At 39.6% G+C, this 12,362-nt stretch overlaps 1 protein-coding gene across 2 annotated transcripts in view; it reads left to right on the top strand.

The window, feature by feature from the left end:
• The window catches only part of LOC129703961 ((E2-independent) E3 ubiquitin-conjugating enzyme FATS-like), a 280,942-nt gene that overhangs the window by 108,280 nt on the left and 160,300 nt on the right, over positions 1 to 12,362 (top strand). Inside the window, exons 1-3 of one of the 2 annotated variants that reach the window (XM_055646708.1) lie at positions 5,191 to 5,366; positions 5,509 to 6,291; positions 8,877 to 8,967. In XM_055646708.1, the coding sequence (XP_055502683.1) occupies positions 5,674 to 6,291; positions 8,877 to 8,967 (709 nt within the window). In that variant the 5' untranslated portion in view covers positions 5,191 to 5,366; positions 5,509 to 5,673. Of the gene's footprint in view, positions 1 to 5,190; positions 5,367 to 5,508; positions 6,292 to 8,876; positions 8,968 to 12,362 lie in introns of those variants that run through there. The other variant, XM_055646707.1, reaches the window with a different exon arrangement.

Raw genomic sequence — 12,362 nt, forward strand, 5'->3', positions numbered from 1 at the left:
AAGGAAATCTGGGGGGATTGTTGCCTGAGCTCCATGAGGGATGCACTTTTACATTGCCATCAATAGATGAGGCACTAAGGTAACTGTAATATATGAATTTATGACATGAATCATATTCCGGGCTAAACTTTGCTGAAAAAGTAGGTGCATTCAGATGCAGATATGTTTTAGCGCCATGATAGTCACTGCAGATTGACAATATTGGGGTCTGAAAAATTTACTTTAAGGTGACAGTTCGAGGAAGGGATGTTGATTGAGATGCAATATGGGTTGGGATATGGGGATTCCTGGACTATCAGCTAATAATTTGGTTGATTATTTTAAAAAATCAAAGAAAATTAGTTTTAAAGTTGGTTACTTGTCTTTTTCTTTCATTTAGATTCTGTAAGCACTGATGGTAGTACTGTCATGGTCAGACTAATAATCCAAATGAAAAGATGCAAGTTCAAATCTCACCATGGCATCTAAGGAAATTAAATTCATTTCATTAATATTGAAAAACAAATTGCAGTAACAATGACCAGAAAATCTATTGGATTAAATCATTAAAATCTTATTTGGTTTATTAATGTTTTCAGGGGAGGAAATCTGCATCCCTTATCCTAACTGTTCTTTATATAATTCCAGACTCTTAATTGTCCATCTGAAAATGGCGAAGCAAGCTGCTCAATTTACCATTGCAATTATAATCAATCTATAAAAGAACAAAAATACATTGACCGGGGCCGCAAATTCAGACATGGCACAGTTAATTACAATATATAACGATTTAGACGAGAGATTTAAATATGACACCTCCAAGTTTGCGGATGACACAAAGCTGGGTGGCAATGTGAGCTGCGATGAGGATGCGATGAGGCTGTGAGGTGACTTGGATAGGATGGGTGAGTGGGCAGATGCATGGCAGATGCATTATTATACTGTGGATAAATGTGAGGTTATCCACTTTGGTGGCAAGAACAGGAAGGCAGATTATTATCTGAATGGTGTCAGATTAGGAAAAGGGGAGGTGCAACAAGACCTGGTGTGCGTGTACATCAGTCACTGAAAGTAAGCATGCAGGTACAGCAGGCAATGAAGAAAGCTAATGGCATGTTGGCCTACATTGCGAGAGGATTTGAGTTTAGGAGCAAGGAGGTAACATTGCAGTTGTACAGGGTCCTGGTGAGATCACACCTGGAACATTGTGTGCAATTTTGGTCTCCTAATTTTGGGAAGGACATTATTGCTATTGAGAGAGTGCAGCGTAGGTTCACCAGGTTAATTCCCAGGATGGCGGGATGACATATGATGAAAGAATGGGTCGACTGGGCTTGTATTCACTGGAATTTAGAGGGATGAGAGGGGATCTTATAGAAACATATACGATTCTTAAAGGATTGGACAGGCAAAATGCAGGAAAAATGTTCCCGATGTTGAGGAAGTCTAGAAACGGGGCACATTTTAAGAATAAGGGGTAGGCCATTTAGGACTGAGATGAAGAAACACCTTTTCACCCAGAGAGTTGTGAATCTGTGGAATTCTCCGGCAGTGGAGGCCAATTCATTGGATGTTTTCAAGAGAGAGTTAGATTTAGCTCTTAGCAGGAAAAGGGTGCTAATTTTATATGATCAGCCATGATCATATTGAATGGCGGTGCTAGATCGAAGGGCCGAATGGCCTACTCCTGCACCTATTTTTCTATGTTTCTATGTTTCAAAACCCTCTAGTCCTGGCAACATCCTTGTAAATATTCTCTGAGTCCTTTCAAGCTTGACAATATCTTTCCTATAACATGGTGCCCAGAACTGAACAAAATACTCTAAATGCGGTCTCACCAACATCTTATACAACTGAAACATGACCTCCCAACTTCTATACTCAATAATCTGACTGGTGAAGGTCAATGTGCCAAAATCCTTTTTGACCATCATATCTACCTGCGACTCAACCTACAAGGAACCATACACCTGTACTCCTAGATCCCTCTGCTCCTCAACACTCCCCAGAGGCCTACCATTCAATGTGTAGGTCCTGCCCTTGTTATACGTCCCAAAATGCAACACCTCACATTTCTCTGTATTAAATTCCATCAACCATTCCTCCCCCCACCTGGCCAATCGATCAAGATCCTGCTGCAATTTTTCACAACCATCTTCACTATCTGCAAAACCACTCACTTTTGTATCATCAGCAAACTTGCTAATCTTGCCCTGTATGTTCTCATCTAAATCATAGATGTAGATGACAAACAGTAACGGGCCCCAGTACCGAACCCTAAGGCACACCACTAGTCACAGGTCTAGTCACAAACCTTCTACCATCACCCTTTGATTCCTTCCATGAAGCCAATTTTCTAACCATTCAGCTATCTTTCCTGGGATCCCATGTGAGCTAACCTTCCAGAGCAGCCAACCATGCAGAACCTTGTTGAACGCCTTACTGAAATCCATGTATAAAACATCTACAGCTCTGCCCTCATCGACCTTTTTGGTCTTGTCTTCAAAAAACTCAATCAGATTTGTGAGACATGACCTCCCATGTACAAAACCATGCTGACTATTCCTAATCAGCCTTTGCCCATCCATATGCCTGCATAACCTATCCCTCAGAATACTCTCTAGTAACTTTCCAACTAAAGATGTTAAGCTCACAGGCCTATAGTTCCCAGCATTTTCCCTGCAGCCCTGCTTGAATAGAGGCACAATTGCCACCTTCCAGTCCTCCAGCAACTCTCCAGTTTTTAAGGACAACTCATAAATTTAAACCAGGGTTCCCGCAATTTCCTCTCAAGTTTCCCACAATGTCCTTGGATATCACTATCACAGTCCCTGGATATACTTATCCTTTTAGAGGACAGACTTGCCAGAGGTGGCAGCATAGTAATATTCACGCAGGCGAGATCAAAACATTTACTCCGATCTCCATGAAGTCTCGTGCCATTAGTATGATAAAGAATAAGGAAATTATTTTCTCATTACCGCCAGCCATTCTCAGTCAGTTGATGACTCAGTGCTCCTCCCTGTTAAACAACACTTGGAAGATTTATTGACAGCTGGTTGGGAGACTGTTAATGTCTATGCGATAGTGGTTTGGTAGGAAAACACTGGTTAAGTGCTGAAGGGCACATTGCATGTTTGGGTCTGCTGTTGGTAATGAGTTGGATTAGCTTACTTGACCATTTCCTCATTGATCTACAGATGGCGTCTGCATCTGTCCATGATTAAATTGGTGGAGGGATCAACACTCAGTCCAATCTCGCCAATAAGAACCCTTCCATCATGTTTTGTAGCACTACAATATGCTAAATGAGATAGACTCAGGACAGACTTGGCAACTCAAAACTGCATGTATACCAGCACAATCATGGCCCAGAACATCCATTATTCTTCAATGGTCTCAGGCCAGGTGATCAATGAGGCGCAGTACAGTTTACCTGGAGCAGCACTCGGCAGAAATAACAATGATGAGGTGCCAACGTGTAAGGCTGCTGCAGTGCATCAATACCATCAATAAAAAAAACCATACAATGGCAGAGCAAAGTAATTCTGGTTTGGATTGTAGCTCTGTAGTTCAATCACATCTAACCATGAACTGTTATGGACAGTTAAACAATTAATGGGAAATGATGACTAAGAATATACCCATCATAATCTGCAACAATTATGTGAATGTTGAAGATGTTTAAAGTACATTGACCTTGAATTGCTAAACAGATGATTCACCTCAGCTTCTTCTTGAAATTCTTCCTACATAATAAAAGCCTGGCTTCAACCAATTCAATTTGCTCAGTGGCTGAGAGCAAGGGATTCAGTAAAGGCTATAAGAACAAACAACATTCCAGTGATAATATCAACTACCAGTGCTTCAGGACGAATTGTGCCTTCAGCCAAATTGTTCCAGTACTGTTAGAACATTGGTATCTAGCCAACAATGTAAAATAACCCAAGTGAATTTTGCTTAGAAAATACAGGGCAAACACAAAAGTAAGAGAAAAAGTAAACAAAGCATCTAAATGGCAAGAAAATAAACTGAAAGAGTCATATGAAAAATGGCTGCAAAAGCAGATCTAGGTCTGTTATCCTGCAGTGAGTGACTCCATTCCTGGTACACATAGGCTTTCCATCATTTACAAGACACAAGTCAGGAGTGTGTTGGAGGACTCTCTACTTGCCTGGATGGTGGCAATTCTCAACAATCTCTAGACCATCTAAGTCAAACTAGTCCACTAGATTGTCATTGGTCAACCACCCTAAACATCTTTCCCTTATCTAGGCCCATCCAACAGCATATCCCAAGCCCTTGACACCCATCCTGAAAAGAACAAGGACATCAGAGGATCATAATCTACAGGTCTTATGTCATCCTGACCTGGAAATATATTGCTAACTCCTGCCTTCTCCCCATACTCTTGGTCCATCCCAGTGAAGATTCACCAATCTGGTTGGTTTCATTGTTGCTTGGTTTGCTCATAGGTCCCTCTAAAAGGTCTTGCACTGAAATAGACACCAGGCTAGTAGATATTTCCACTGACAATCCTTCAAAAAGTCTTTGAACAACTGTCAATGAGATGAATATCAAAAGCCTTCCATCAAAATGTCATTGACTTAAAACATGAACTCTCTTTCTTTCTCCAGAGATGCTACCTGTCCTGCTGGATATTTTGTGTTGTTGTATTTTCTTTCCTGCTATGAACAAAATCTAGACCATTGTGAATAGGACATTGTTCTTATTATCTGATTGAATGCAGTGTTCTGAAGAAAGAAGTCTTGTTAAATCAGAAGCAAAACCCTGAAGCAAATTAAATAACTGCACATGGCTGCATTGTTCATTCTTGTTTGTTAAGGGGATGGATAATGAATTTAAAAACAAATCTATTTATAAAATAAAGAAACTGTTTATGTCAAAATCCATATGATTTTGCAAAATAACCATAAAATATACATCATGCTTGAAACAAAAATAACTTAACACAAGACCAAATAAAAAACTAATTCAATCGGAAAAGATAACAGTTCAATTCTGAATGGAACTAGTGTGATCTCTGTCTTGAATTCTAACAGAGCTATCTTTTGTTCACTTTGAGTGGAGACTTTCTCAGTTATTTCACGCATGATTTGAAAATATTCCAATGCTTATAAACGTATGATGAACAAACAAGTTTTAAGTGTGGTCAGAGCTGGAAGATAATTTATATATTGTATTGAAACAACTTGCACAATACTTATGCCGGCTGAACCAGGCTGTAAAGCCTGCAAAGCGTAATCAATCCTGAAGCAAGCAAACAGATTGGGTTACAAAGCTTCATCGTGTTATAAAACATTTATTTGCATCAACTGTTTTCTCAAACAAGAGTAAAAAAAACCCAGCCTGCATTGGAAATTAAGGTATGTGTGTTTATTAGATAGTTGGAACATGGTGATTTAACAGGAAATGATCCGAAGGAATGATCTGTTTTTGTTGAATTTGATAGTATTGTCAAGGCTGGCAATTGTCGATAATAGTATACTGTGTGTTCTCCATACTTAGGTGCTTCAAATGTTGCTGTTCTGTAACTGGATTTGACATGTGAGCTGAGTATCTCCCTGAAAGATTTTACTTCCTGATCAGATCATCAAAAAGCAGAATATGAAAAACTGTAATAGACCTGTGATATTCTAAATCGACTGATATTTATTTAATGAATGTAAAACAATGGAGCTGCCTAATGAACAACTGCCCGCAGTTTACACAAGGGAAGAAAATAAGCTCGACTACTGGGATTATATGATGTCTCAGGTGAAGATTTTGCCATCAAGGCTTTTTGCAGCAAACAGTAGTTTGGAAAACATTTCATTGCAGGCTCAAAAGATACAAAGAAGGGTCACAGGGGACTCTAAAAAAAGAGCTGCTCCACCAGCTTCACGGACTGCATCAATGCCAGAGCTGTCTAGTGAATACATTACACACACAGCAAGCCCGAACAACCAGAATGTAAATGACAGACTTGACTACGGAGAAAGACATAATCAGTATGTTTCAGGTTCTACAAAGTGTATGTCTAACTTGAACCATTTAGATAATCCTTTTACAACATGTGCCCGGAGAACACAAGATTCCCCAGCTTACAGTACAACCAATGTTGAAATTGATTTTGGTGCAAGAACTGAGAAAGTGCAAATAAAAGACTCCTGCATGCATAGGAAGGAGTATGTTATGCTGGTCACATCTGATACTGTAAAATACCACCAATTACCCAAGCGAGGTATTGTTGCAATTTATATCATCAATGAACAACATGATAATGATGCATCAACACTACATTGCATAGAGGTAAGACTGGAAATAAAATACAAGTAGTGATTCAGTGATATTAAAAATAACAATAATACCTTCCTGTAGTCAGTGAATTATTTACAATTTCAGATGATAGTTTGTTCTTTTATGCCATCACACTTATAATTGTGGACATGATTAAAAGTAATTGTTTACTGTAGTGAAGTATTGTCTCCATTTAAATTAAATAGCTGATCTTAAAATAGAATGTAGTTAATCTGTGTTTAGATCCCGGGGAAATGATCAAGATCCTAAATGAATGCTTTTTATCGTATTCACCAGGGAGAGGGATGCAAAAGCTGTCGTGTTAAGGGAAGGCTACACTGACATTTTGGAACATGACAGTGTCTGGAAGGAGGAAGTATTAGAAATATTGGCATGCATTAAATCCTCTATCCCTGGATGCTGAGGAAAGTGAGGGAGGATATTTCTGGAGATCTGATGGATTAGCCATTGGTAAGGTGCCGGAAGACTGGAGGATAACTGATGTTGTTCCAGGTCCTTCAAAAAGTGCCTGGAATCTACAGGCCAGTGAGCCTTGCATCAGATGTTGGAGAAGATTCTGAGGGACAGAATCAATTGTGCTCACTTGGAAAGACAGAGACTGATTAGTAGGAGTCTGCATGGTTTTGTGCATAAATAGTCATGTTTCACAATTCTGATTGAGTTTTTTCAGGAGGTGGTGAAGAAAATGTATGCTGTAGATGTGATTTGCATAAAATTCAGTAAGACATTCACCAGTTTCCCTGAGGTAGGCTAGTCCAGAAGGTTAACACAAAAAGGATATGAGGCATGTTGGCAAATTATGTCCAAAACTGACGGTGATAGGAAGCAAAGGATGGGAGTGGATGCGTATTCTTCTGACTCAGCTGATGATTTTGCCATCCAGGCTTTTTGTGACAACAGTAGTTTGTAAAACATTTAATAGTAGGCTCAAAAGAAGGGTCACAGGGGACTTCAGAAAAAGAGTTGCTGCACTAGCTTCATGCACTGCATCAATGCTATAGCTATCTAATGAATACATTACACAAACAGCATGCATGAACAACCAAAATATTTCAGGTTCTGCAGAGTGTATGCCTAACTTGAACCATTCAAATAAGCCCATTACAACATATGCCCAGAGAACACAAGGCTGGCTTACAGTCCAACCAATGTTGAAATTGATTTTGGTGCAAGACCTAAGAACGTGCAAAAAAAAACCTACTGCATGCATTGGAAGGAGTATATTACACTAGTCACATATGATACTGTAAAATACTATCAATCCAAACATTTGGGGGGGTATGGGACGTCAAATTCTAGTTGGACATAGAGTAAATGGCAGGGACCTTAGGAGCATCAATGTCCAAGGAGTCCAGTGATCCCTACCAATGTTCTTCAAAGGTCAGAATCTCATAAAAAGCCTATTTGGATTTCTATCATCTTTTGGCTCCAGAGGCCCTTTCGTGAAATGGCATCAGCTGACTTCCAAATGTTCAAAAATAGAATTTTCCAAGGAAGTTAATTGAATGCCTTGAACACCCCTTTTCTCTTGGCTATATGCTGACCTTGAAGAAATATGCCTGGGATTGCAATATGGTCATTATGCCCTGCCCCCTTCACTGTGTCCATTGTCAGCTCATTTTTGCAACCTTCCTTTGGGCGTTCGATTTTATTGAGTAGACATTGCACATGCCTTTGTACACTGCAGAGCGCAAAGGAAAAGTCCCATATTAAACTGAGGTCACATTTGGGAGTTTGGGTGGGAGTGATGTGGGGGGAGAATGGGCTGGTGGGCTTTTCATTTGGGACATGGACCAATTAAGGGATCAGAGTGTTGGATTTTGAGATCTTAGGATATCAGGGCTTGAACTGTTTGGTTGTTAGGCAATTAGGGGACAGGATTTGACCAAATGGGGGTTGAGATGAGTGAATAGAGATTGATATCCCAAAAGATAATTGGTAGGTATGGGTCTTAGCGAGTCTGTTCTCAGTATCTGGCTGTACAATGTAAGCATGATCATTCCAAGTGATTAATGATCATTTCTCTCAGAACACAGAATATTAATTTGGTGTCATTGTGTTGCTGATATTGTGCCTGGTGTGCAAATACAACTCACCCTGGAAATGCCTGGCCACAGTTCCAATTATGCAAATTCATATGGAAATGTGCACGATCACATTTCATTTAGAAAGAGAATATTTTCAATGGCATAGATATGCAATAAATAACACAATACTATCTTGTCAAAATATGGTTCAAATGTATAAATGTATCAGAATAGATGAAACATATTGGCTAGTGTGGGCATGTTGGTCTGAAGGGCCTGTTTCCACGCTGTAAGACTCTATGACTCTATAACTAATAATTGACAAGAGGTGGTTCTATCCAAAAGGAAGAATAACATGAATAAAGTAAGAACATAGTAGAGAGCTGCAAGGTTTTACTTTAGTCATAAGAATTTAAAGTACGTGTAATATGTGCATGTTTTGTTTTATTTTAATGTAATAATAGGAGTAAAGCCATAATTAAAATAGAATCAAATTACTTTGTGAATGAACAAAGACGCTGCATTAAGATTCTATTTTTTTTTTAACAGAATGAGAAAATCAATGATCTCTTTGCATCGGTCCCAATTCAAAAAGTGAAAAGTAGATTGATGACCAGGAATGCAGATCAAGTTCTTGAAGGTAATTTGCCCAAACCATGTGTTTAAAAGAAAGGTCTTTGGTGTCAAAAGATTTTGTCGGTTAGTGCAAAAGCCTTGTCAAATAATAATATATTTTGTGACATTTAGGTTATATGCATTTTTTTATTTTAGTCACCTTAAAGAATGATGGGCTGTTTGTAAATGGAGTACGTTTTGACTGCCCTGAAGATTAATTACATGTTTTTATTATCAGACTGGTTAGGAGTATTTGTAATAATATAATGGGCTCATAACTGAGGTATTCCTGCGCCAGCTTTCTAGTTAGTGGAGTGTAGACTAATGGACACTTCCACTACAAGAGTGAACTCCTCATGCTATGAACGTGTGCGTATGCACAGTCTGAGTGCGTGCATGGTTTTTGAATTTCCTGAAATTATTTTAGGATATAACTTTCAGCATTAAAAAAAATCCAGATTCTGAGTAATTCTGAATGTTTGTGAATATATTTAAATTTCAGTGATAGTGACTGGGCGGCACAGTGGTGCAGTGGTAGAGTTGCTGCCTTACTGTGCCAGAGACCTGGGTACGATCCTGCCTACGGGTACTGGGTGTCTGTACAGAATTTTTACATTCTCCCCGTGACATTCGTTTTCTCCAGATGCTCCGGTTTAGAAACATAGAAACATAGAAAATAGGTGCAGGAGTAGGCCATTCGGCCCTTCGAGCCTGCACCGCCATTCAATATGATCATGGCTGATCATCCAACTCAGTATCCTGTACCTGCCTTCTCTCCATACCCCCTGATCCCTTTAGCCACAAGGGCCACATCTAACTCCCTCTTAAATATAGCCAATGAACTGGTCTCAACTACCTTCTGTGGCAGAGAATTCCAGAGATTCACCACTCTCTGTGTGAAAAATGTTTTTCTCATCTCGGTCCTAAAAGATTTCCTCCTTATTCTTAAACTGTGACCCCTTATTCTGGACTTCCCCAACATCGAGAACAATCTTCCTGCATCTAGCCTGTCCTAATGTTTCCTCCCACATTCCGAAGAATACAGGTTTGTAAGTTAATTGGCTTCTGTAACTTGTTCCTAGTGTGTGGGATAGTGTACGGGATGATCGCTGGTCAGCGCAGACTTGGTGGGCCAAAGGGCCTGTTTCCACTCTGAATCTAAAAAAGCTTTGGTATACAGTGTGACGGGATGAGGCCTCAATGACCAGCAATGCAAGTCTGTCAGCATAGGTGGCCACGTGCTGTTCTGCACCATCCTGAGCCACACTGATAGTGTGGGAATGCATTGAACCAGGAGATCTGTGATCTTCAGGAATAGACAATCTGCCCCAAATGTTATATATAATCTCGAAAATAAAACTTAACCAGAAGTTTAAGAATTTGAAAGAAAGTAAATAATAAACTTGCATTTCTATGCCACCTTTTAGTTTTTTTAGTTTAGTTTAGAGATACAGTGCTGAAACAGGCCCTTCGGCCCACTGAGTCCCTGCTCATTAACACAAGCCTACACTCACTGGAGACAATTTTACACTTATACCAAGTATACAAACCCAAGCCAATTAACCTACAAATATGTACGTCTTTGGAGTGTGGGAGGAAACTGAAGATCTCGGAGAAAACCCGCGCGGTCACGAGGAGAACGTACAAACTTCGTACTGACAGCATCTGTAGTTTAGATCGAACCCGGGTCTCTGGCACTGTAAGCGCTGTAATGCAGCAACTCTACCGCTGCGCCACCGTGCCGATCTTTTTGCAATGGTCAAACGTTCCAACGTTTTTGCAGTATATCACACTTTTGAAAATATTTGCACAGACTTGAGACTTGTTTGATGCAAAATAGCATGGTGACTCTTTGTGTATTGTCCCAGAAGAGGATCTACTATTATCCACTCCAACTGTTCCACTCCATACTGTGTATGATTGTACTCATGCACAGTATGATTTGACTAGATAGCATTCAAAACAAAGCTTTTCACTGTAATTCAGTGCACAAGACAATAATAATAAACTATAAACACACAGCATGATCCTACAAATAGGACTATTTCAGCTATTGAATTCAGGTATTAATTTAAGAATATGTGTTATCCAGTGCGCATGGAAAATTAATTTTACTTTCCAAGTACCTCTCAAGAAAGCAAATGAGATTTAATATCTCATTTGAAAGATAACATCTTAGTGCAATGCTCTCCCAGCACTATCAGCCTGCAGCAGATGCTGAATTGGCATTAAGACCAACATGTTATGACTTTGGCAAAAGAGTTATCACAGTCAAGGCTGATACTGAAGACAACAATGTTTCTCGTACAGGCGTCAGCACTGAAATCAACAAATTTGTATAATGAAAATGTTTTAAAAACTCCACATGCTGTAAATCTGATATGAAAATAGAAAATGCTGGAAAGACTCAGCAGGTCAGGCAGCATCTGTGAAAAGAGAAACAGTTAACATTTCAGGACACATCATCAGGACTCAGCTTCTAGCATTTTACTTTCATTTTAATTTTAATTTCAGAAAACTGGTTTCACCAATTTGTTAGGCACGACCAGTTCTGAATCAAATTTCCACCTCCGCAGATGCTACATGATCTGTTGGGTATACCTTTGCTTTTATTTTATATTTCCAGCAACATCGATGCAGGATTCCCAAAAAGTTAATCTGCAAGTCAAATCAGTAGTAAAGAAAGCAAACTCAATGCTAGTATTTATTTCAAGAGGGCTTGTATACAAAAACAGGGATGTAATGCTGAGGCTCTGTAAGACACTGGTAAGACCGCATTTCGAATATTGTGAGCACTTTTGGGCACCATATCTGAGGAAGGATGTGCTGGCTCTGGAGAGGGTCCAGAGGAGGTTTAGAAGAATGATCCCAGGAATGAGCAGGATAACCTATGGTGAGCATTTGTTGGCACTGGGCCTGTACTCCCTGGAGTTTAAAAGAATGAGGGGGGACCTCATTGAAGTGTACAGAATAGTGAATGACTCGGATAGAGTGGATGCAGAGAGGATGTTTCCACTAGTGGGAGAGTCTAGAACTAAAGGTCATAGCCTCAGACTTAATGGACGTTCTTATAGGAAGGAGATGAGGAAAATATATTTAGTCAGTAAGGGGGTGAATCTGTGGAATTCTTTGTCACAGAAGGCTGTGGAGGCCCAGTAAGTGGATATTTTTAAGGCAGAGATAGATAGATTTTTGATCAGTACAGGCGTCAGAGATTATGGGGAGAAGGCAGGAGAATGGGGTTAGCTGAGAGAGATAGATTATCCATGATTGAATGGATGAGTAGACTTGATGGGGCGAATTCTACTCCTATCCCTTATGACCTTATTACAAATCCACAAACTTACACAGCTCTGTTAATTCTACCTCCATCCTTCTTACCTCCGGTAATAAATCCATTCCAATCTCCTAGTTTTCACA

The sequence above is a fragment of the Leucoraja erinacea genome, chromosome 15 (assembly GCF_028641065.1).
Source record: "Leucoraja erinacea ecotype New England chromosome 15, Leri_hhj_1, whole genome shotgun sequence".
NCBI lineage: Eukaryota > Metazoa > Chordata > Chondrichthyes > Rajiformes > Rajidae > Leucoraja > Leucoraja erinaceus.